Source organism: Falco biarmicus, chromosome 13 (assembly GCF_023638135.1).
Source record: "Falco biarmicus isolate bFalBia1 chromosome 13, bFalBia1.pri, whole genome shotgun sequence".
Lineage (NCBI taxonomy): Eukaryota > Metazoa > Chordata > Aves > Falconiformes > Falconidae > Falco > Falco biarmicus.
The window spans coordinates 29,552,401-29,577,311 of record NC_079300.1 but is presented as its reverse complement, the minus strand read 5'-3'; the positions used below and the strand labels follow the sequence as shown (position 1 = coordinate 29,577,311).

General features: G+C 40.8%; 2 protein-coding genes across 5 annotated transcripts in view; one reads left to right on the top strand and one right to left on the bottom strand.

Moving 5' to 3' along the window:
• The window catches only part of HDLBP (high density lipoprotein binding protein), a 40,143-nt gene extending 36,263 nt beyond the window's left edge, over nucleotides 1–3,880 (bottom strand). Inside the window, exon 1 of one of the 2 annotated variants that reach the window (XM_056359197.1) lies at nucleotides 3,862–3,880. The gene's annotated coding sequence lies outside the window, so the exon portion shown is untranslated. Of the gene's footprint in view, nucleotides 1–3,552; nucleotides 3,722–3,861 lie in introns of those variants that run through there. The other variant, XM_056359196.1, reaches the window with a different exon arrangement.
• A 115-nt stretch (nucleotides 3,881–3,995) lies between these two features.
• On the top strand, nucleotides 3,996–24,215 carry SEPTIN2 (septin 2). Of its 3 annotated transcripts, XM_056359200.1 has the most exons (14): nucleotides 4,099–4,124; nucleotides 5,683–5,774; nucleotides 6,675–6,707; nucleotides 7,816–7,936; nucleotides 11,121–11,207; nucleotides 12,078–12,201; nucleotides 14,902–15,036; nucleotides 15,266–15,383; nucleotides 16,663–16,764; nucleotides 17,075–17,220; nucleotides 17,869–17,952; nucleotides 19,761–19,818; nucleotides 20,660–20,772; nucleotides 21,193–24,215. In XM_056359200.1, the coding sequence occupies exons 3-13, from the start codon at nucleotides 6,699–6,701 to the stop codon at nucleotides 20,762–20,764; spliced, it is 1,089 nt and encodes a 362-aa protein (XP_056215175.1). In that variant the 5' UTR covers nucleotides 4,099–4,124; nucleotides 5,683–5,774; nucleotides 6,675–6,698; the 3' UTR covers nucleotides 20,765–20,772; nucleotides 21,193–24,215. The 3 variants fall into 3 exon arrangements, with proteins under 3 accessions (XP_056215173.1, XP_056215175.1, XP_056215176.1); XM_056359198.1 differs by lacking the exon at nucleotides 5,683–5,774 and having other exon boundaries at nucleotides 3,996–4,124; XM_056359201.1 differs by lacking the exons at nucleotides 4,099–4,124; nucleotides 5,683–5,774 and adding an exon at nucleotides 4,435–4,648.
• Nucleotides 24,216–24,911: the final 696 nt, after the last annotated feature.

Genomic DNA, 24,911 nt, shown 5'->3' with positions numbered 1-24,911 from the left:
AGAGACCAGCTCCTGGTGTCTCAAGCTCCTCTGTAATCCCTCCCACAACTGGCTCTACTGAGCATGACCTTCCCTTCCACTCCAAATACAGTCTCACAGCCCACAGTAAATACCACAGCCTCCCGGTAACAGACTCTGCTGGAACTGCTTCTAGACCAAAGCCCCAGAAAAACAATCAGCCAAACAAAAAACGACCTGAACCCCACTATACTACATCATACAGCCTAACAATTTCTTCTCTCAAGGTTAGGATAATTAGGAACAGAGGCCTAATCCTGCAGCTGGGTTTTACCTATCTCTTCTTTATCTGTTTTCATATTTTAATACAAAGAACACCTCCCTACTTCTTGCACAGACCCATGTTGCAAAAGTTTTACAGGCTCTGGGCCTCTCAGTGACATGCTCTTGGACAAGTTAGGCTCCTTACATCCCAGGTGAACATGCCTTTCCCAGCCCACTTTAGAAAACCCCTGTTGCAACTTCTGCAGCAGCGCATGTCTTTGTCAAGGTTATAACAGCATTTCTATAAGGGTAATGCTCCAGAAAGAAGGCTATTCTTGTGCCTGATCCACAGGGGCTAAAAGGCTTGTATTTCTTGTTACAGTGTCTTCTCAGGCCATGCTTGGGTGCCTACTCCTGATAAGCATGAGACCAACTGATCTGCAACTTCTCTCTGGCCGCAAGGAAAGTGCAAAGGCAGCTTCCAGATCCTGCCTTTACTGCTTGTCAGCTTCAAAACAGCCATGCAGACACTTGCCAGAGTCTTGCTATTTAGCTTTAAGGTTCATTTTATAAGCTCTGCACAGTATAGGCCTGAGGATTTCCTTCTGTAGAATTCTTGAACACAAAACAAATTTGAACCTTTGTTGAGTACTTTTTAAGAGAAACAATGCTTTCACATAAAGCTGGTATTTCGCAGAAACCCACAGATCAAATTGTCAGATACCCTCCCAGCCACGGTGAACGAACTTTTTCAACCATACACTCGCATTCAGTTTGAACATGTTAGACTGGTCTCAGTGCAGCTGCTGACTGCTCTAACCACCTGACTGGTAGCGACCTGGGTGAATTACCTGAATCCTCGCAGTAGCACAATCCTAACTACACTTCTATCAGCTTAAGATGCTTCTATATGCCAGTATCAGCTGAAATAGTGTAACCAATAACACATCCTGATTTTCTCTGAAAAGGTGTAAACCCTCGCAGGAGGGCTTATCTGGGATGGCTCTCCACTCTGATAACAGCTGTAAAATCCAGGGTTACAGATCTCTCTTCTAATAGACCATACTGTCTTCAGAAGCAGCTTAATGGGCATTGGAAAAAAAAAAAAAAGACTAGCTACTTGACTAAGAACAACTGCCCTTATCCCATCAAAGAAAAAGTTACTATTGTTAGCATTATGCTACACAACATAATGATCCAATTCCAGATCAAGGAGAAATCTCTTCCTTGATCATCCCAGTCTAGATAAGCAAGGCCAATGAAAAAGCAGGGAACATAACAGCCTTTAATACGTAAGTAGTAGTGTTGTAATTTTTTCACCTTTTCAGGCAGAATTAGGAGAGGAAGAAAAGATGACAGCAAAAAATCACTTAACTTGCAACAAAGGAGGAGACAGGAGTATGTGTCATACTATTAGAGTGAAATACCAGAACAATTTATATCGGACAAACACAGAGCAATCTTTTAACTGCTTCTTAGAAGCCACTCAGAAAAACTGTCTTTTGAGAATGATCTAGGCTTACAGTATCTTGCCGCAATGGCAAAGCTCAGGCTAGGTGGTTACACTGCCTCTGTTCCAGACTGTATTTACAGGCCTCCAGATATTGTTACCTCCACATCTAGCAGAGAGCTTTTCCTCTGCCTGTCATTCTGATCTGTGAAAAACTATACTACTGTGGACTTTTTTGGAAGGAAAAGGTTGGGGTTTTTTTTGTGGCTTGAGTACATGGGTGGCCCTGTCTATGATTTGGGCCATGCTGCATGAAAATCCACATACAAACTAGAGGATTCTCTTTTTCTAGCAGCTTAAACCTGAACAGGCAAAGGACTGGAGATGCAGAACTTTAACAGACACACAGCTACACATTTTGTTACTGCTTCCTTTCCTGCCTTGCCTCTGATGCATATTCCTCTACCAGACGAAGGGATATCCAATCCACCTATGAAACAATACATGAAACACCACCTTCCAGTCTGATTTGGGGGAGGGGGTAACTGTTATACCATCTGTTAAATTGTCTTCTAACAGAACTATTGTGTAGCATTTGGACAGCAACAGTAGGCAAACCTGAGACTAAATCATCAGGCAGAAGCTACACCCGTCTCACTAAAGAGAAAACACGCGATAAAGCAATATAGCACAGAGCAGTATGCAGAATGTTCTCTGTCCTTACACAACAGTATCAGGAAAGAAGTGACTCCTTCAACCTCCTTGGGACTGAGTGTCTCTAATTGTCACTTCCCAGCCCCAGAGTCGTGAATTTTAATCAAATTCTCACCTAGAGCTGCGAATTCAAGGACCCTGGCTCACCTCATCAGTTCCGAGCAAACTGCTCTTGCCATTCCTGACATTCCCAGCATGAGCCTCTCTCTTGCTTCTCCCCTGCCAGCGGAAGGAATTACCCGTGCCAGTCGGGAACGCTTCCCTGCTCCTTGGGGAAGGCCCGCATAGGAAGTGCTGCTTCTCCCGGCCAGGCCGCTTCAGCTATAGCCAGGCTGGGCCCAAGGATCACCAGCGCCTGGCGCTCAGCCCTCGTCTGTCCTGCCCGATTGCTGGATCAGGCTGCTATCGAAGCTGCAATCAAGCCACGCTAAGGGACTAGAGCGCAATTGAGTAAAGGGGCAGAATTTCCCCCCCGTCCCACTGAGGGCGAGAGGCCACAGGTGAGGCAGAACCCCCGCAGAACCCCCTCTCCGGAGCGGCCCGGAGCGGAGCCTCGGCCCCGGGCCCCCCCGCCGCGCCAAGCCACGCTCAGGCTCCAACTCTGCAGAGCCCGCAGCGGGCCGGGCCTGGGGACACGGGGCGACCTCCCCCCGCAGCCCCGTCCCCTCGGGGGCGGCCCCGTCTTCCCCACCGGCCCGCGGGGCGGCCGCCGCAGGGAGGGGAAGCGCGAAATGACTCAGGGCTTTTGTCCGCGCCCTGGGTGCCGCCGGAGCGCTCCACGTCGCCGGCGCAGCGCGGGGCGGCCACTGCCTGGGGGAGCGGCGGGGGTGGCCGCCGGGTGGGGCGGGTGCAAGAGGCCGGTGGGGCGAGCGCCTCCGCGCAGCCCCCGCACCCCCGCTCGCTGCGGAGGGTCGCCCCAGCGGCACGTGGGCCACACCGCGCCAACGGGACAGGCCGAGACCATAGAGCGGAGCCGGGCGCTCGCTGGACGTGCCGCCCGCGGAGCCCGTCTCTCTGCTGCCGCTGTCTTGTTCGAGGCAGCGCAACCCGCCCGGCCGCAGAGGCAGACCCGCGCCCTCCTCCCGCTATAGCTGAGGCTATACGCCCAACCCCCGCCGCCCGCCCCGCGCGGCCGGCGCCACCGGGTGCCCCGGGACCGGTTTTACCTCTAGTAGGCCCGCAGCAAAGCCTATGCTGGGTACGAGGCCGAGGGGCCTGCCGCCATCTTGGTAAAGAAGAGAGATGTGCGTGACCTACCAACATACGGGTGGTCCCTCCCCTATGTGCCCTTTGTCGGCCGGTTGCTAGGGGAACGGGGCGGAGTTCCGGCACGCATGCGCCCGGCCCGTTCCCATAGCAACCGACCGACAAAGGGCACGTGGGGGCGGGACCACCCGTATGTTGGTAGGTCACGCACATCTCTCTTCTTTACCAAGATGGCGGCAGGCGCTACCGGGTGCCGGGACCGGCTTTACCTCTAGTAGGCCCGCAGCGAAGCCTATGCTGGGTACGAGACCGAGGAGCCTGCCGCCATCTTGGTAACGAAGAGGTCCCGCCCCCACGTGCCCTTTGCCGGTCGGTTGCTATGGGCGGTGCATGTGCGCAGGAGCTGGCGCCGCGCCTCTCGCTCCGCCCCGGGGCAGGGGCGGGGCCTGGGGCGGGGCGGCACCGCCTCTTCCCGCCGGCCCAGCGCGCGCGTGGGAGCGGTGGTCGGGGTCGCTGGCTGCGTGAGGCGCAGGTGAGGAGGCGCCACGGGAGGGGGGCGGCGAGCGGCGCTGCTCTCTCTCGGCGGGGCTCGAGGGTCCGCCTGCGCGGCCCCCGTCTGGAGGGGCGGGGCGGGACAGCCCCTTCCCCGGCTCTCCGGGAACTCTCCGGGAAGCCCCTCTGGGCGCTCCCGCCGGCCGCGCTCGGCAGGCCGGGGCTGAGGGAGGGCGGACCTGAGGGAGGGCGGCGGGGCGGCCGGGAGGGGTGCTGGCGAGGAGGAAGCGGTCGATGGGAGCTGCGGGGCGGGGCGGCGATGGACGGCGCCGGCTGTAGAGCCGCCAGCTGCTTGGGGGTGTCGGAGTGGGTCGGCAGCGCCCTGCCCGCCTCCGCCCGGCGCGGGGCCTTGTCGCCTGAGCCGCCTGAGGTACCCCCCGGCGGGCCTGGGCGTGCGGTTCCTTCCTGCCGAGCGGGTGAGGCAGTCTCTGCTGCGCCGTTTGCACGCAACGCTCCAGAAGACGCTGTTGTTGAAAGCCCCAGCCGGGTTGTTGAAACCGGAGGGTAAGAAACGTGATCGACCAGCTTCAGAGGAAAATCGGGACTGCTCGGAAACTGTGATCCTGCCTGTGTGGGAGTGCTCAGCTTGAGGGGAATGCTCTGGGAAAGATCTTTCATGAAATATTTCTGTGCTCGGTCCATGTATTAAAGCATAATGTAACTGCTGCCATCTGCATAAATAGCTTTCCGCTGTTTCTTGCTGGCTGTGAGAAACTTTCATCTGCTGTTAGCCTGCCTCTGAGAAAAGTTGGGTGACAGACAAGCCTCATGCATTGAAAGAATGTTCTTCTCTGTTCTAGCAGAAGATAGTTTTGTTTGGCATTGAAAATCTCCCATGGAGAATGGTTAAGCAGGGATCAATGACATCACCCAGCAGGAAACATTCTTGGAAGGAAGAGTTGCTGTCAGAGCAGTCTTACATGATGATAAAAGTCACACCGATAACCTCTTCAGTAGTTGAGTACTTCATAGGTCATAGACTAGCTTATTGACTGAAAGGCATTGCAGATACTGGATTTTATTTTTAGCATGAAATCTCACTTGAGAAGCATGTTAGCCAGTTTTTATTCCATGTGTGTAATCAGGATGCCAGATTTCTGTCAGCAGGTTCAGCTTCATGTGAAACGACACCAAATTGCTTCAGTTTAGAGCCTTCAGTCTGGTCCTCCCATCAAAAAGCCTTCCTCAGAACTGACCTCATCCTTATCGTGGGGGGAGGGGCAGGGGCAGGCAGGCAGCTTGGTACCTGTTAACAGTGAAGTAATCGTGGTGAGCTGAAAAGTTGCATCTTAACAAACCTAATGAGGTCACACTGGTATATATTTACATATAGAGTAGCTTTGAGAAGCAAATGCCATAGCTGCCAGAAATCATCACCAATTTGAAAACAACTTTGCCTTCTGCCTAGCACAAAAATGTTGGGCTCCTGTCCTTCTGACACTGGGCAGTTTGCTTTGATTTCAGGGTGGTTTTTTGATGGGAGGGACAGACTTAAGGGTGCTGTACATTGAAGTAATTTGGTGTCATTTCACATGAAGCTGAACTGGATGACAAAAAATCTGCTTGGAAGATGGAAAGAAGCAGACAATGATAATTTCAAATCTGTGGAATGAACGTGTGAGTGAGCCAGGTAGGTGAGAGGTGGCTATGGTCTGTGGGCTTTGTGAGTGGGAACAAACACGTTTGGGGTTAGAGGGCAAGCCAGGGGAAGGACTAGGAAAGGGGACTTGGAGCACTCATCACTTGAAGGTACAGTATATGCTGACATTTTTATGTTGCCGTAGTGAATTATATGATCTCTTGAACTCATGCAAGTTAATGTGATAGAAGTGTTGGCAGGTCTTTGTCGAGACACTTTTTTGCATAAAGGTGTTAGACGAGAGATGATTTTTTTTTTATTTTTTTGCCTGTCTGCTTTGTATTTCAAAGTGATGCGGCTGCATGTGAAAATCTTATCTTGGCAACAGAAGTTAAAATGACTGAGTTTTCAAAGATCCAGACCAAAGAGGAGGAAAAAATGTTTAATTCTGAAGCTGTCAGCTCTGTACAGAACACTCAAGCATGAAAGGAAATTTGAGGGGAAGGAGGCTTAAAAAGAAACAAAATAATACATTAGTTGTTGGGTTTATTTTAGCTTTGAAAAAACTGTTTCCTGTAAATAGTAAGATGTCTTTAGGCAGTGTGTTTGGTTTGGTTAGTTTCCGGAAAGGATGTGAAGTTTTCTTTTTTAGGCTTCAAAATGGTTTGTCATACATCTGGTGCCTTTAGCACCCCACATTCACGTTGCATGAATTTATTGCCTGATGACGTTAATAGGAACAGTGGTTGCTGAAAATTCTGCCCCTCTTTAGTACCAAAGAGTCAAATACTTGTACTCTGTAAGCAATTGACACCATTTCAAAATCTGGACATCCAGTCAAGGATGCTTCTTCTTTGATTTAGTGGGCAACAGTGGATATTTTATTGTTTTGTGGGTTTTTTTGTCCTCATACAATTTTTAATAAACTGACAAACTTTATTCTTTTTCCAGATTTGTTCCTGACCTTCCATAAAAATGTCCAAGGTAGGAGTAACATTTGTGTCTTCCAATGTAAAACAGATACTTGTTTTTAAATATTAATCTGCAAGGGCAGAACATGTAACTTGCATTGTGCTTGATGGTGATGTGTGTCCTAAATTTATGGGTCATAAATAAGAGAGAATTCACATTTAGAAGACGTGAGATTGAAGGATAAGTGATGTAAAGTATATATTAAAGTAGTTTCCTACAAATACAAACCTCTGCAGTTAACTAATACTCTTGAAAGGATTTAATCTTGGTTGTGAAGTTGCCTGTAAGCTCTCTGGTGCATTTTCATTGAAATTTCCATTTTGCTACTGTATTTTGGGTGGGAATCATTTAGGAAGTGGATGTTCTTAGATTTAATTTCTTCATTTACTGTTAGCGTCAACTGATCTTCTGGTAAAATCCTCCGTAAACAGTGTGGCAACTTTTAAAGTATTTCTGTCATGCTGGAATTCATCTAATTCTTGGTCCCCTGCATTTGATATAATGGGTAAAAAAAGCGTATTAGCTTACTGGAGTGAAATGAATGATAAAAGGTACTTAAGTAGTGTGTTTAAGGAGGGAAACTAATAGATGCAAAGATTTCTCTGCAGTGTTTGTAGCAGTGGATGTTTGAAACATTATTGTGTAAACTCCCCTTCTTCCCCTTTTAAAAGAGATCTCTAAAGAGGACTTCCAGCAGATAGCTATCACTTCACTAGTCGATCAGGATTTTCATTTGGATGTGCTAAAAGCAAATTAGAAATGGTCACCTTTTTATTTAAGTCCATAAACATTGGACACAAGCTTTTTAATTTAAAATATGTGTGAAGACACTCTTTAAAAAGTATCATACTTTGATAAACAAATGTTTGGGATTTTGTTTCTTTTTTTTAATTTAAGGTGATCTTGTCTGGATAGCTGAATAAATGAAACTTTTTTAAACTATAGGTGAATGCAGTTTTGTAATTAATTGTGAAACTGTTGAGCAGTAGGAACACTGGTGTAGTTTTCTCTCTGTGTGACATGCAGCTTCAAACCATTGGCAATAACTGAGGAAAACAGTTATACAGACAAGTATGTTTGAGTGGATGCTTATTATTGCCTTACTTTATTTTATTTTTAGCAACAGCCTGCTCAGTTTACCAATCCAGAAACCCCTGGCTATGTTGGATTTGCAAACCTTCCCAATCAGGTTCACCGGAAGTCTGTGAAAAAAGGGTTTGAATTTACTCTTATGGTGGTTGGTAAGGAAACATTTTATAGTCTTTCTCGGAATTAGTACTTGCTCACAGGGAAATTGGAATTAAAGTGAATGTTACTTCCACTATTTTAAGGCTTGAGCTTGCATCAGAAAGCTCTTCTGTACTGTAGTATTGAACTTTCTTTTATAGTTTAGTAATTCACTTGTTTTCCACACTACAAAACCGTGTTTGAATACATTAATAAGTTTGTGAGTGAAGAAATTCTGTTGTGCACTCCAGTGATCATTACTTCCTTACCTTCTGTCTTACAGGATTCAAGTATTCCATTTAAAATATAGTTTGAAACTGGTTTTGCATTTGAATACAATCTTTGTTTGCTTGCATGTTTTCATTAAGAGAATAGTATTAAGGAGACTATTTTATTTAAAAATGTTGTTTATGCTTCTGTGGTTCAAAAGAGTCTGAACTCTGATCTGCCCACTCCTTCTAAATGCTGTTATAAGAGAATAATAAGAATTGGCTTATTTGGTTTTAATGTGAGTTGTTACTTTTTAAATTGATCTTGATTTTCTGTTAGCAGTTTTAAAGTTTAATTCTATTTTATATTTCATTGAGAATTTGTGTTGGTATCTGGAACAGAAAGAAAAATGTAGTATGCCTGCAGAAATACCTTGATCCTCTGAGAAGATGGTGTTATTTTTTCCAAATTAGGCTTGGGTGTCTTATATATCTCTCCTGGTTATACTGCTTGGGAGCTGTAACTTTTGAACTCTGTAATTCTTGCTTTTAAAATAGGCTTTTGCAAAAAGTATCCTAATAGAATTAGGTTTTTTATTACCTGCCATCACAAGAAGTAAATCCCATTTGTGTGTTAGATTTGTCTGAGAGAGATCACAGCGGGAATGAGCAGGAGGGGTGAGGCAGTACATGATAAGAGGTGTTTAAGTTCTTAATTGTTTTGGAGTCCCATAGTTACAGAAGAGTCTATCCACAAACCTTTCATTAGTTTTGCCAAGTGACAGCCCTAGCTTTGCTTTATTCTGTTTCTGTCTTTTGTAGTTCAGTGTTGGACAGAATTGGTCCCTGGTTTTGTGTTTCTAGAATTTTATCATAGTTGTTTATCTTTCATTGGATTTGCTTAGGGTAATACCGTAATGGACATCTTATAAAATCTAAGGGTAAAGCCAGACTAAGCAGGTGTTTTGAATTATGGTATCTGCTGTAACGCTTCAGAACTTAGTGTTCATTGATCCTAAAAATCTGAACAGTTCTGAGAAACAAAAGATGTACTTTCTGTGCTGCAGAAACATCTTTGTGATTAATTGCAAATAGTGCTGTGTGAAACAGTTCTGACAGAAAGCTATGTAAGATTCTATAGACCGAAGTGTTGTTTCTAGGCTTTTGTAAAATAGAAAATAGAGGGGGACATGACATGGTGTCAGAGTAACAGAAAGGCAATTGACCCCACCTATGTGTCAGAGTAAAATTTACAGTTGTTGCCTGCTGGTATTCTAAAGGATAAATGAAAACTACAGGAAGAGAACTTGGAGAAAAGTAATTTCATTGAAAATACTACTCCAAATTTTCAGATATGCTGTCAATCACTGCGGGAGGCAGTCAATATAAGATAAAATAAGTGTGCTTTAAATTGTTGATTATTTCAACAGTTTGGAATGTGAATTCTTTCTCTTGAAATATGCATGGGATTTAAGTATGTTTTCTTGTGGGCTATATCACAATGCCCGTATTAAAATATTATTGAGTTGCCATGCTTCTTAATTTTAGAGCAGGAGACTGTTTCTTTGAAAGCTGTCTGCACTGACAGAGTCCTAATCAATGATTTTTCTTCTTTGCATTGTTTTTTTCTGATGTTGTTTATTGTGGTTTGTGAAAATATGAGCTGGGTTTGTAGCAATTTGGCTGCTTGGTTGTGTTGCTTCCAAAGAAATCCTAACCACTTGTATTTCTTAACAATTTTATGTTCATTGTCATTATTAAGCTATGACTTCATCTAAATAATTATTTCACTTAAGAGTCACTGAACTTTTAACTGCTGTGGCCAGTATAATCCTTGACATCGACTATGAAAACTGATTTGTTTTACATGTAATTTACCCAGACAATGTATGGAATGTGCTACTGGTTAAAATGATGCTTTTCCATGTTTGGCTGAAATGATGCCATGTGACTGTTGAGTTACTCTGGCTGCATCTGTCTTTCACTGGTGAGGGTTGCACTGTTAAATCTGATCTTGAGTGACGAGTTCTAGAAGGCATTAAAAACTGGCAGCTTCTAGTCAAATCTTTATTTGAAAGATAATTCCATCTCTTTTCTTTTTTTTTTTTCTTCAGATATTTTTGTGAGATTGCTATTGCAGAATAGTCTCTGTTACTCAAAGGGATCATGCAGGCCATAATTTTTAATGTCTAATTTTTTTAATTAATTCTATCAACACCTGAAATAAAACGAGATTTCTAAAAAAGGACTTGTTCAGTGAATCCAAGTATTGAGTACTTCATCTTTTTTATGCTGTGAACATTTGTTCTGATTAAGTTCTTGATCTCTAGCTAATTAGTTGGCTTTTGAACTTTCCTCATGGCTCAGTCAGTAGCTCTTAAACAAAAATACATTTATGGTACAATTTGGTAATCCCCTGTTTTGTCACTGAAAAAATTGCTGAAATTGCCTTGTGTGTGTACTCAGTGGCAGCGTCATATTCCTCTTCCCTTGAGTTCTTGTTCGCCATATTAGCATAAAAAGCAGAAATAGATCACACGTTATGAGGGCTGCCTGTGCAGAAGTTCAGCAATGCCTTTTTTGTTGCTTAAATTGATGATACAGCCTAGGCAGGATCTAGCTTCTCACTGTGTGATCTTTCACATTCTGGCATGACAGCAGGAAAGCACGCCTTAAAAAATCAGGAGATGTGAAATGGTAAATTTTTAAGTCCAAATTGATTGGAACTCCACTTGACTACCAGTTTTAATTACAAATCATCGGCGAAAGCTCTGAGAAAGTGTATTATAAAGCTGAGATGTAAAAATTATTATTCAACTTTTTTGTGCAAACTTTTCTCATACACAATTATAAGCTGTAAATTTTTAAATTAGAAGAATTGAGCATGAATTTTTATTATCATTAAAAAATGTCAGATGATACTGTCAACTGGATAGAGTTGAAATTATTTATGTTAATATGTTGAATTTATCTTTATATTGAACCGCAGGTGAATCTGGATTGGGAAAATCTACACTAATAAACAGCCTCTTCTTGACGGATCTCTACCCAGAAAGGATAATTCCAGGAGCTGCTGGTAAGAACACCTTTGTTCTAGTTTCTCTGTTCTTGATTTTTGGAGTTGAATGCTTTTATCTTTGGATTTTAGTAACAGCCAGTAGTGATTTCTAGGTGTAATAATTTCTAATGTGTTTCCTGATACTTGAACTGTTTGATAGAATTGGTTCCCTTTGTACCCGGGGATGCATTTTGGGTCTTTGTTGTTTAGGCCTCAGGCACCTAGAAGTTGATCCCTTCTATTGCTATACAAAATGGCACCGTGTCACAGTAAGGTACAATCAGCTAAAACAATCAGAAACTTTCTTTAATTTTGAATCTATTGCAATTATAAACATATGCATTGTTTGTGCCTGCTTGGACTTGCGACTTGATTCCTTTGCTTTGGGTTGGTGTTTAGTGAAAAGGAACTTTGCCTCCTTTTCTTCTTCAGCCCCTTATCCCTTTTTTATTCAGTTAACCAAGGCATACAATAATACAATGAAAGAGAATATTGTAAGAAAATAGGGGAAGATGCTGGGTTTTTCGCTTTTTGCTGCTTGTTGAATGACTTTAATTGTTAGCTGATGATTACTTATCACTTTCAACCTTAAGAAAAAAGTCGATCGCGTGTAGTTTAGTATTGTTCTCCAAACTGCTGATTACCTACAGATTTTTTCTCAGTCCCTTTGCCTTAGTTTGTACATTATATTTAAGAACAGTATTAAATCTCATATAATCATCTAACAAAACCTGAAGAATTAAGTAGTGAATCTTGCTGTTATCAGGCCTTAGAAGGTAATCTGTAGAATAATATTTCTATGGTTATATCTGCCAATTAATTTTTTGAACTCAGAATGATGTAGTCTTATGAATTCCATTCTGAAAGATCAAGTTTATTGTCTTTTAGAGAAGATTGAACGCACTGTGCAGATTGAAGCCTCAACAGTTGAAATTGAAGAGAGGGGTGTGAAACTACGTCTGACAGTTGTAGATACACCAGGATATGGGGATGCTATCAATTGTCGAGACTGGTATGTACACAGAACACGTATCGATCCATGTATGAAAACTGACATCCATTTCACATTTGTCTGGGGGGAGGTGGTAATAAATAACTGAAGTGGGGCTATATTAATGATACGCAGTTCAAAGTAGGCTGTCCCAAGTCATAAGTGTCTCTTTTAAACGCTTCCATTCCAAAGGTGATTAAAAATGATTATAGTGTTAAATCATTATCTTACCTTTTTTGGTGAGTTATGTGAAGTGCTGAATTTTGGAGAGATGGTCATGTTTTCTAAGTTTGAGGAAGCTTAATTTAAGAGTTATGAGTTAATTCAAACACATGTAAAGAGGCATCAATAATTTCCACATGACTTGAAGTAAATTTTGTGGCACAGATTTCCACCCCCCACCCCACCTCCAAGTTAATTTTTTCAAGTTTGAAGTAGTTTTAAGTGAATGGTGACCTTGATTATTTTTTTTTTATAGTCAGAAAGCAATGGAACCACTGGGACACAGGAAGTTCATGAGAAAGTAATTAATCTAGTCTTTAGTGCAAGTGAAATATCCACCTTTAGATGTTGTCCACATTCATCTGAGCATTCTTAGATTCTGTGCTTCATTTTTAAGTGCATTTTCATCATCTTTGGGTTTGATTGTTTGGGTTTTTTTAGAAATTTACATTTTAATAAGTACTGAGAAATAATCTTGAGATCAATGGTGATCAGTTCTAAAAGGTAATCCCTCTTCCCACATCTCTCAAGCCCCTGAACCTCAGGGTAGGGGCTGGGGAAAGAAGTCCCTCCCATAATAAATGAAGATCAGGTACAAGGGCACCTGAGGAAGTTGAACTTGGTAAGGGACTTTATATGTCCATGGGGGGCCCAACAAGATGTGTCCCATCTCATCAGGTTATCTGCAGTAGATAAAGTTGCCAGGCCGCTCTCCATCATATTTCAAAAGTCATGGCAGTCAGGCAAAGTCCTCAGAGACTGGAGAAAGGGAAACATCACACCCATTTTTAAAGAGGGTTAAAACAGAGGACCCTGGGAGCTACCAGCCAGTCAGCCTCTAAGATCATAGAACAGATTCTCTAGGAAGGTATATTGAAACATATGGAAGGCAGGGAGATGATTGGACCCTGCCAAGATGGCTCCACCAAGGGCAGATTGTGCCTGGCTAATCTGGTGGCCTTCTATGATGGAGTGGATAAAGGAAAAGCTACTGATGTCATCTACCTGGAATTCTGTAAGGCCTTTCATATGGTCCACCATAACATTCTTGCCTCTGAATTGGAGAGATACAGGTTTGAGGGACAGACTGTTGGACGGATAAGGAATTGACTGAATGGCCGCATCCAAAGAGCTACAGTCAATGGCTTAAAGTCTAAGTCGAAACCAGTAATGAGTGGTGCCTCTCAAGGGTCTGTACTGGCACCAGTACTGTTTAACATATTCATCACTGACGTAGTGGGATTGAATCCACCTTTAGCGAGTTTGCAGATGACGCCAAGCTGAGCGGTGCAGTTGAATCGCTAGAGGGAAGAGAAGTCATCCAGAGGGACCTTGATAGGTTTGAGGGGTGTGCCCATGCAAACCTCCTGAAGTTGAAGGCCAGGTGTAAGGTCCTGCACATGGGTTGGGGAAATCCTCAACATCAGTACAGACTAGGAGATGAATGGTTTGAGGGCAGCCCTGCTGAGAAGAATTTGAGGTTTACTGGTGGATGAAAAATTGGATACGAGCCAGCAATGTGCGTTTGCATCCCTGAAAGCCATTTATATCCTGGGCTGCATCAAAAGCAGCGTGGCCCAGCAGGTCAAAGGTGGTGATTTTCCCCTTCTACGCTGCTCCTGTGAGACCTGCATCCCTCTTTGGGGCCCCCAGCACAAGGCAGACATGGACCTGTTAGAGTGGGACTCGAGGAGGGCCACAAAAATGATCCGAAGGCTGTAACAGCAGTGAAGAAAAACTGTGGGAGCTGGAGTTCTTCAGCCTAGAGAAGAGAAGGCTATGGGGAGACCTTAATAAGGCCTTTCAATATATTAAAGGGGCATATAGGAGAGGCGGGGAGAGATTTATTACCAGGGCCTGTAGTAGTAACAGAGCCAAGGGGCCATGGTTTTAAACAGAGGATAGATTTAGGTTGGACATAAGGAAGAAGTTTTTTGCATTGATGGTGGTGAGGCACTGGAACAGGTTTCCCAGAGAAGCTGTGGATGTGCCCCATCACTGGAAGTGTTCACAGTCACGTTGGATGGGTCTTTGAGCAACCTGACCTGCTGAAAGATGTCCCTGTCCATGGCAGGAGGGTTGGACTAGATGATCTTTAAAGGTCCCTTCCAACCCAAACCATTCTTGATTTTTAAATCAATTTGGAACAAGAAGCTTAGATTACTTTCAACATGTGTGATTTAATACTAGTCAAAAGATAAATACTAACCTGAGAGAAATTTGCTGTAGAAGTTAAGATGTTTGTTATATATATATGTGCATTTTATCTTAAGATATATAACAAAAATGCGCATAGTAGTTTGTTATTCTAGAATTCAATTAAAATTTTAAGATATGCGCTCTTCTACTCTTACAGCATCAGTACATTAATTTTTGTCTATCAGCAGATTGGTTCAGCAGCAGGATGTCTTGGTGTTTTATACTACCTTTGAAACATCGCTAAAATTACTGACCATTGGGGAATGAGCATGATTTCTTGAATCCATGTTTGTTTTACAGTTTTAAGACCATAATCTCTTACATTGATGAGCAGTTTGAGCGATATCTGCATGATGAGAGTGGTTTGAACAGAAGGCATATCATAGATAACCGGGTTCATTGCTGCTTCTATTTCATTTCACCATTTGGTCATGGGTAGGTGTTTCTCTGTCATTTTATTTTTTAAATTATTTTATTCTGGGGAGTTGGTTTGTGCCTGTTGACTTACATTTTCAAAATCAGATTGCCATTATTTAAAGAAGTACTAGAATTGCTGGAATTAATTGGGTGTGTTCGTTCTGTGTAAAAAGAGTTCAGTGGTGCGAAAATAAATTGGTAATTTAGATTAAAAACAAATTAAACTTTTTCCATATTTTGATTTTAGCCTTAAGCCTCTGGATGTTGAGTTTATGAAGGCCATACACAACAAAGTAAATATAGTACCAGTGATTGCAAAAGCTGATACGCTTTCCCTGAAAGAGAGAGAAAGACTGAAGAAAAGGGTAAGTATTTTTCTAGCTTGCAGAAGGATGTTGTTGTTTGGTTATAGCAGCATGGTCACTCAAGAGAGGGGTGTTCTCATTCATATTTATTCAGTCCTAATGTCATGCACAGTGTAACATCTTTTAATATGTAGTTTGATATCTTGTAGATTCTTTTCTTATGTATTGAACTGAGAAAAATTGCCCCTAAAATGATGCCTACGAAATGGCAGATTTGCTATCGTTACAATTATGAGTTAATTTTGGAACTTTGGAAGAATATTTAAATGCATTTGCTAATGCTAATTGCTCCCTTACCTGTTTAGTAAAGTCCTAAAGCAGAGACAGCATCTGTGTCTATAATGTGCATGTGTTTTTTTACTCAGTCAGAATTCTCATGATTGAAAAACAGGATTTTCAGAGGTTTTTCTGATTTTGGGGTATGTTTTCTTCCTTTACGTTACCCTCTACTAATACATTCCAGTTCTTTTTTCCATAAGCAAGACCCCTTGACGCATTCAGTCTTGATGCTGTATTTGCCAAGGGGGGAAAAATGCAACAAACCATCCTGAGTTAATAACATCTATGAAATTTAGGAAAAAGTGTTAGAATTAACTGGTCAGAAGGCATACTTAAATATAACAGCTAAGACTGGATTGAAAGTTTATTTAGGAATTTTTCAGTTATTCTAAAAATCCTTATAGTTCTCTCCCCCAACTTGCAATAAAAATAGAGAAGTATACTTTAGTTTGATATATGTCTTGTGCTAGAATTCTGCAGAAATAAAGATTTAAAAATTTTTTTTAAGGAGCAAAATTTAGGTTTATGACAAATGGATTCCAGCTGCAGATGCCGTTCTTAGCAGTGATAAAGGCAGAAAAAAGTATTTGTTGTGTCTGTAGCTCAGTTAGGTTTTTAAACACTCCCAATTCAGAGGCAAGAGCGAGAAGTCTTAGGCCATTCCAAGCTATTAGAACTTTTGAGACAATGCTTTATAATTAAAAAAAACCAAACAAACAATTGTAAAGGTTTAAAAAAGCACAATTTCTTATGTATAATCCCCGAAGGACGGTACTCGTTTGAACACTTGTTTGTCTGAAAGTCAGTGGCAAGTGGTTGTTGACTATCATGAGGAAATATGGTGTTTAAAAACAAATATTTGCTGAGTAATTTGGGTCAGGGAGATAGGTGCAAATTTCTGAAGAGACTGTGCATAACTGGTTAAGCAATTTTATCTTAAGAGTTAAAAGTACTGAATTTACATGTATATTATCTCAATTTCTTATATTATAAATCTCAGATTCTGGACGAAATAGAAGAACATGGCATCAAGATTTATCACCTGCCTGATGCTGAATCAGATGAGGATGAAGATTTTAAAGAGCAGACCAGACTCCTGAAGGTATGACTGGCTTCACAGGTTGCATATGTGGATAATATATAGTATATCTTCCTGGACTGCTCAGATGTCTTTAGAACAAGATACATACTGTGACCTGTGATGAGTCCTTGAATGCGTCACTGTCTCTGTGTGCCCAGGCTTCCCTATCTGGAAGATGGTAGTAACTATTACTTTGGGGTTTTTTACACCTTCAAATTAAAAGCATTACAAACTTAATACCGTAATATGCAGTGCTGAGCAGAACAGGAGTAGTTCTTGGAGTTGTTTGTTCTGGTTCATTATGAGTAATTTTTGAATTTTCGGCTTTCAGGCCAGCATTCCATTTTGTGTAGTGGGATCTAATCAACTCATAGAAGCCAAGGGTAAAAAAGTTAGAGGTCGACTCTACCCATGGGGTGTAGTTGAAGTGGAGAATCCGGAACATAATGACTTCCTGAAGCTGAGGACCATGTTAATGTAAGTTAGAAAATCCCAGTTAAATTATAGTTTAAAAAACAATGACCAGGAAGATATCCAAACACCATATTGGGGGTTTGGAGTGGTTGTGGAATCCTTGGAGACATTAAGAATTTGTCCGGTGAAGGCCATGAGCAGCCTCAACCTAGCTGGCCTAGGCAGGAATTGGACCATATAGGCTCCATAAAGTTCTTTCCAATCTGAAATACTCAGTGATTCTGTTAAAATAATGTTTTGTCTAATTCTTTGGGCAGTTAGCGTTGTATTGCTGTTTAGATCCCCAGGAACATAAAACAGGTTGCTTCACACCTTGTGCTTATTTAAATGTATTGATATGTAGATATCTGCAAAGGAGTAGATTTCACAAGTCCAGTAGTTGATTTTTTTTCAGGCTTTGCTTCTCCTACATTGCTTCCTGAAAAGCCTCACCCAGGAGGACAGCTTATGTCAGGGCTGCCTCAGGGTCTGAGGTGGTCTCTCTCTGTGTCTTTTATTGCACCAATTTAACTTAAATTAGCTTTAAAATTAGTATGTTAAATGGGTGTACATGCTGAACAGATTGACCCAATACAGTGCTGAATGAGAGTTCGTTGAGCAAGCTAATGTAACACAGTTATGTTTATCTTTTAATTACTTTTCTTCCTCCAGCACCCATATGCAGGATCTTCAGGAGGTGACCCAGGACCTTCACTATGAGAACTTCCGCTCTGAGAGGCTCAAACGAGGTGGCAGGTTGTCATCTTATGGTTACATGCTGTTTCTTCTTCTGCATTTACTTTTTGGTCTCTTTCTCTGCCTCTCCTACCATTTCATTGCTAGGATTTGATAGATCATGGACAGCTCTGTAGCTCCAGTCGGCACCAAGTTCAGTTGACCAGCTTACACTGGGTGTAAGAAAAAGTATTATGTAAGTCTGAAGAGACAGTTGTGGCACTAAAAGGACATAGTTAGATCTCTGCTGTGTTTTAACACTTGAGTGCAGTTGGATTGGATTGTTTGAGGTAAGCAAGTAGGGCAGATGTCTATGATTTACATTGTCTTAAAAATTCTGCAAGTTAAGTCAGTGCTGGTAGGTGGAAAAAAGGGTGGGTTTTTCAGAAGTAACTGCTGGGGTATTTGGACTGCATCTTTAAAAAGAGAAATTTGAGTCCTTCTGCCATGCTTTATTAAACATGGTATACGTAAATAATTTTCTTTGCATAGCAGTCACAGGATAATGTCTTTCAACCCTGTTTTGAGCTGTGGTGGGTAGGGCACAGCTTTCCTGGTAAGAGACAGGCAGAACACCCCATTTTTAACTAAAACAGCAGGGTTTGTAAAGTTGAGTTTGTGAGTTCTTATTGAAAATAGGTGTTTCCTGGTTGAGATTTTTCAGTTGCTTCTCTTACTTCAGCCACTAGAGGGTTTCATAATTGCACTTTTCAGTGGGTTTGATGTATTTTGCAAAGCTTTTCCCATCATGCTGTTGACATAGGTTTTGTCACATGCCTAGTCAGTTTTCAGGAAAAGGAGTTTTATCTCTGCCTGTAGCACTGGCCTACAAGTCCAGTTTTCCTTTCAGGCAAGAGGGCAGGCTCTTCTCCCCTGACTTCTAAATCCCGTTTCCTGAAGTTCAAGCTAAGAAAAAAAAAAAAAAAATTGCCAGGTTCTCATGCCTGTTATCCAACAGGTATGTACAAAGGTCTTAGAAGTAATGTAACCTAAGGTCATCCAGAGTTAAAATAATGTTCCCCAGTTTTTGGAGGTTTTAAAGTTACCTCTGCTAAGAACCCTTGAGAGTAAGTTGCGGTTAAGTTGGGGTGTATTTCTTTGTGAAACTAAAACATGGCTTTGTATCTTGTCTAGCAAAGTGGCCCATACATTCTTGTTTTCACATTTCTGAAGAGGTCCTAGAATGTGGTTAAGTTTACTAGAGGTGAGGGTAGTTCGCGTGTGAATTTTTCAGACTTGCCCTTACCCCACTGGCAGTGCTTGGCAATTAGTGCTTGTTGACTGTTCACTGATGTTCTTAGAGGCTTTTGGGCACATAGGATTTTTTGACAATGTATTTCTCTGTTAACCTTTTAACAAGTGTTACTTTGTTTACTTTTCACTTTTGATGGCACTTGTGTGATGAGATCTGATAGCTCATTGCAACATGGGATAGGAGAAATCTATTAGCAAAGTGGTAGGTAATCTTGAAAATATAGTACGTAAAAATATTCCGTTTGGTTTCTCAGAAAACTGGCATGTCTCGATTAAGCAAGAGTTTGAGATACTGGTCAAAAGCATTTGCTTAATTTTGAAAGGAGTAATCGATGTTTGTACTGTACTTTAACATGTTATACAAAAGAAATCTGGACTTGAAAAAAGGTGACTGTATTAGCTGCAATTCATGTTTTTCTTATATTTTTCTGTGGGGAACATGTTTCCATGAATTTTGTTTCTATTATGAAACCCTGACATGTTCCAAGAGCCTTGATTTTGTCAACAAAGCATTCTGTGGAAGTTCAAAACCAGGAATGTATGCATGTCATTGAACAATGTTAATCTCATTTTAGGAAAATAGAAGATGAAGAAGTCAATAAAGACCAGATTCTGCTTGAAAAAGAAGCTGAAGTAAGATGACAGAGCTCTGTACTCTTTGCGATGTGGAAATTTTTATTCTTATCGCTACTTTTGGTCAAATGATTTATATGGTCTTGGTAATTTGTAAAGGAAAAGACAGAATTTACTGATACAACATTATTCAAGGTACAGTAACAAGAGAATGCAAAGAGGTGTAGAGGAGTCTCAGGTTACTGATTTATTGGAACAAACAGAATCTGCTAAAATGCCTGCTTTCATTGTACTGATTAGTGATAGATGCAGTACACATTGTGTGGGGAAGGAGAGCCATCCTCACATGAGTAAAGGTTCTAAAGTTAGCAATGCAGATTGGGAAAAAGTCTGGCTCTGCAGCAAAGGAGGAAACAATGGTAGGAATTGTCAGGAATAAAGAATGAAACAGAAATTCTTGTTCTGCCACTATAATAAATCCTCTAACACCGTTTTTATTGTCCCACTAACCCAAAAAGGACTAGGGAAAGTAGTGAATACAGTACAGCGAATAGCAAAAAGTGGGCAGAAAAGCTGAAGTGGGGATCTGAACTAGGTCCTGTGCAAAGGGAGATGAGGTTCATGCTTTTGCTGGGAAGCAGATGACAGGGGAAGGATATAGTTAAGGGGCTTACATAATCATAGGCGGCAGGATGAATGGCAATATGCTGTACAAGGAACAGGTTCTTGTAATGAGATTAATAGGTGGCTGGTTTCAAATAAAACCAGATACTTTTAAGATTGTAAATTGTGGAACTCCATTAGCATGGAATTTAGCACGTTCCAAGAATGCAGTTCAGCGAAAACATTTCATAGGTTTAAGTTTTCATTGTTACAGTATTCTTATGTGTTACTTTTCCAGCTTCGTCGCATGCAGGAGATGATTGCGAGAATGCAGGCGCAGATGCAGATGCAGATGCAAAGTGGAGAAGGAGATAGCAGCGCAGTTCATGGACACCATGTATAAAGTCCTTGGTATGATGTTGAGATAGCCACTTAAAGGGTTTTTCCTGTAACTACTTGTTACTGTGGTTGGTATTAAGTTTTGGAAAAATGTTTATGAGATGGGATTGCATATGTTTCAGTCTTGTTTTTTAAGGTTTAACTGTTGGTTTTGAAGTGAAATGGCTTGGAGCCAAACTAAACATTGGTGTGGTTGTGTGTGTATGTGCATATATATATATTTATATCTATCTATATATTTTCAAATTTTCGGAAAGTCAATACAATATGTGCATGGAAGAAGTCTTTGAAATTGTGTAAAAACAGGTGATTCTCAAACCTGTGATGAAGTCATTGTTTCATTGTGACTTTTAAATGTATGCAGTTCTTTTGGGCTTCTAACTTTAAGAAGATAGCTGATCTTAAAATTGTACCTTTCTGTCTTGTTTTTAGATTACTTCATACCTTTACTTAAGGGAGACCTTCTGGAGTTGAATTATGGTGGTGTTACACCAGAAAGGATGCCATTTACTCAACATGTGACTTGGTTTGCTTTAGACTTTAACATGGGAATGTGTTGTGGTAACCCTTGTGATAGGTATTTTGTAACATGTAATCATTTGGTATTTTATATATTACACATATTTGACTTTGGTTTTGTTTAGCAATTCTTATACTGAGTTTATTTTTTATTTCCCATTGTATTAGGGATACAAAATAGATGTTGAAACTTTTTTAGTCTTGATATGGCATTAGATAGTAATTCTTTTTTTAATATGGTTTATTAGGTCCCTGCTTTTAACTTTGTATTACATTTAGAAATAATCAGCTGTCAGTGATACTTTGTTCAATGACATATAATACTCGCCTCACTAAGGATGCCTGCACATTTTATTTTATGTTTCTTGTGGTGTTTACAGGCGTGTGTCTGTGAGACCATCAGCCCTTTTCCTGTCTCTGCTCAATGCAGATGATATCCTTGGCCTCTGCAAGTATCAAAATTCAAGCATGCCTTGTGTCTTAACAAAAGAACTAAGAGGAATTGCCTCTTTAAGAGGCATACTGTATTTTATATGACAGGCATTATTTCCTTCAGATTTAATCTCGAGAGACATTTAGTCTTTATTGTTGGCCTAAAATTTCTTACTCTATTGCAGATGCTTTTAAAGAGTTTCTTGTAGGTCTGCACAAATCAGTCCTGCTATTTTCTGGGATTACTGCAGCCAAATAAACTTGAATGATGCTGGTATTATTACATGAGGTAAACCCCAAAAAGTAGTTTTCTGTGCATGGGTGTTTCCTATATCCAAATGTATAAGAAATTCTATAATTACTAATGAGTATTTTCATACTGTTTTTAGGGCATTGCAAACTGTTAATTGTAGTTTAAAATAAATACTAGCGCACTTCTCTCTTTTTAAAGTGATCTGTGCCTGACAGGATCAATGCAAACTGTATTTTAAGGTTTTGCTCCAAGATGGAGTTAGCAGTATTACTTCAGAAGTGACTCTGGTAAGTTACGCTTTCTGGGTTTTGGGGGTTTTTTCTTAGGCCAAGGTCACTTTCCTTAACACTGATAGTAAAAGAGACTGTTTTTTTAGCTTGGCTGCACTTCTCCTACATATCATGTCTGGTACTGTATTTGTAGTATGTAATAACAGCTATAGCATACAGCTACATAGGTGGTAGCTGATAGGGTAAGCAGTAATACACAGTGCTTGGTTTTTCTACCACTTCTGATAAAGCCAGCAATCAGCTTTCCTAATCTGATCAGTCACAAAATGTTGTTGTCTGAATGGATAATAAATAAATAGAATTGCAGCTTCTTTCTCTTCTTTTAGCTCAGGTGCAGCTGTGACTTTTATAATTATTTTTTTAAATGTTTCTTTGAAACAACTAATAGGATTTCTACAGCTAACGTATAATTCTAGTGGTACGTAAGTGGCTAGATTAAATATAAACCTGCTAAGCAACTGAAATTTTTACCTGCCTGAAACTACTGTTTATGAATTGTTTTAATTTGACTCTTTTTAAAAATGTGAAGTAAAATCCTGCATCTTAGCCTTTGCCAGGAAGCTCCAGGTTTTTTCTCAAAAGCAGTTACTGTCAAAGTTTTGCACAACATATTTGACCTTCTGTAACCTTGACAAAAAGTGAAAGTGAGAACCTTTTTGTATGTTGAGATGGACAGAAGTGTTAAGTCCCATTCTGTCAAATATTTACATATAAAACTTAGATGGAAAAACATGCACTTCTAAGTTCTTGTCCTGCTTTTCCAAAAGAAAGTGTAGAAACAAAGTAATGTGGCAGGATTGTCAGAAAACACTCCGCAACACCTTATTTATTTCTAAAACTTTTGATATATTTTTGTGAATCAGTGTCTTAAATTTACCAAAAGAATTTACTATAAACTGAAGTTAATTGAATACTCTGTGAAGTCCCATGCTGTTCTTCAGTTACCACAAATGTGGTTGTGGGTTTTATTTTTCTGTTAATGCAGCATTTATCTACTTTTAAGCTCTGTCTGGTAGCTCTCGGTTAAATGTTTTGAACACAGCGTGCTTCAGATGCTGTCTGCTTTGCCAAGGAGAGCGACTCTGGGACATTTATGTTTTCACCTATAAGCTTGGTAGGGTATGGTAAGCTGCAATAGTACCATGAACCCATACTTGAAGAAAAACTGTGAAATCTAAAATGTATGCAAGGGGGGACTGGTTGTACATGTAACTCTTTCAGTGTATGTTGGTTCGATATTTTTTTTTTCCTGTATTTTCTAACATGGGAACAAAAGTAGATTGTCCCTGCATTTAGTGCTGTTTGGTCACTACCTGTGGAATTATTTTAAGCAATGTCTTATTCTTTGAAATGTCATGTATCTATTAAAATATTTGGTCAGGATGAAGTATTCTATTTGATTCTTAGGCAAATAATTTTTGATCTATAAATTCTGACAGGAGAGATATTTTCATTTGCTGTTTTGTTTTTTAACAGGAAAAAGCAAGTTTATGGCACTTGCTGTTTTAACTGAAATACTTAAGACAGCTAATTGCTTCTTCTTCCCAGATCTTTGAGACAGTCATTTGTAGTGTGCCTGATGTCTCTGAAGGTCTGTTTCCCCTTTGCTTTTCTTGTGATGGTCTTGCAATAAATGGTTGCATGTTAAGACATGAAAAGCAAGACTACCTGTCTCAGGTCCTGTTTCAGACCAACTCAGCTACTGGTAGATGACAGACTTGGGTAGAAGAAAAACTTGCAGACAAAAGGTAGATGTTGTTTGGTGGTTTGCTGAACTGGCCACAATTCTTTTTCTGTTACAGCATCGTAATGGTTTTTATTTTAAGAGTCAAAATACTTTTGAATTTGCAGAGTTTTATAGTTGGTAGTAAAAATTACTTGCTCTTGGTACAAAAATCTGTTATATTCTGTTTTATGTACTGCCATTAGCCAAAATTATGAATAAAAAATGCTAAAAGAAACCTTTTTTTGTTATGATTCTTTATTATAATAAACACTTGCAATGTTAATTTGTTTGTGGTGATATGTTTTAAATATAAAGGAGAAATGCAGGTGTGGTTGAAAGAGAACACATTGATGAACCTGCATAAAAGGGTCATTATTGTATGCTCAAAGTGTATCGGTACAGTGCATTTCCCTGTGGGTGTTCCCAGAGCTGCCAGAGTCCTACCTATGGGATCTTGCTTTTTTAACAGCTCTCACCAAACTTGCATGCCCTTAATTATTGTGGTAGCATAGAATGAAGCTACTTGTTGTACTTTAAGTGTTAAAGGTTGTTGTTTTCTCCAGTTAATTGTGCTTCATCTATGGAGAGAGTGAAAGGTTGTTTGATCTTTGTTCTAGATATTCCAAAATGATTTAGTGTTCATCTTCCTGTGAAACGACTTCAGCGACCCCTGTGGCGGTTACAGGTTAAGAGCACTAGGCTGTGTCCTTGGTTTTGGATTCTTGAGCTGGTAATACCAGAGGATTTTACAGCAGTACTCCAGGTTTGGAATGTGTCGCCTTTGCATGTGCCCTGGTCTGGACAGCTCACTTCAGGTTGCTGTGTCAGATCGCTTGGCATTGCTGCGGTGCACATTCTGCAGTCAGACCACTCCACAGGGGTAAAACTTGCACATGGTTTTAAAGTATGTTTATGTTTCATTTATCTTAAG

What these genes read in the sequence shown, in the direction of transcription:
- SEPTIN2 (XM_056359198.1), top strand. An exon ending in ATTTCACCATTTGGTCATGG is followed by an intron (nt 15,037 to 15,265) that starts GTAGGTGTTTCT and finishes TTTTGATTTTAG; the next exon opens with CCTTAAGCCTCTGGATGTTG. An exon ending in AGCAGACCAGACTCCTGAAG is followed by an intron (nt 16,765 to 17,074) that starts GTATGACTGGCT and finishes TTCGGCTTTCAG; the next exon opens with GCCAGCATTCCATTTTGTGT.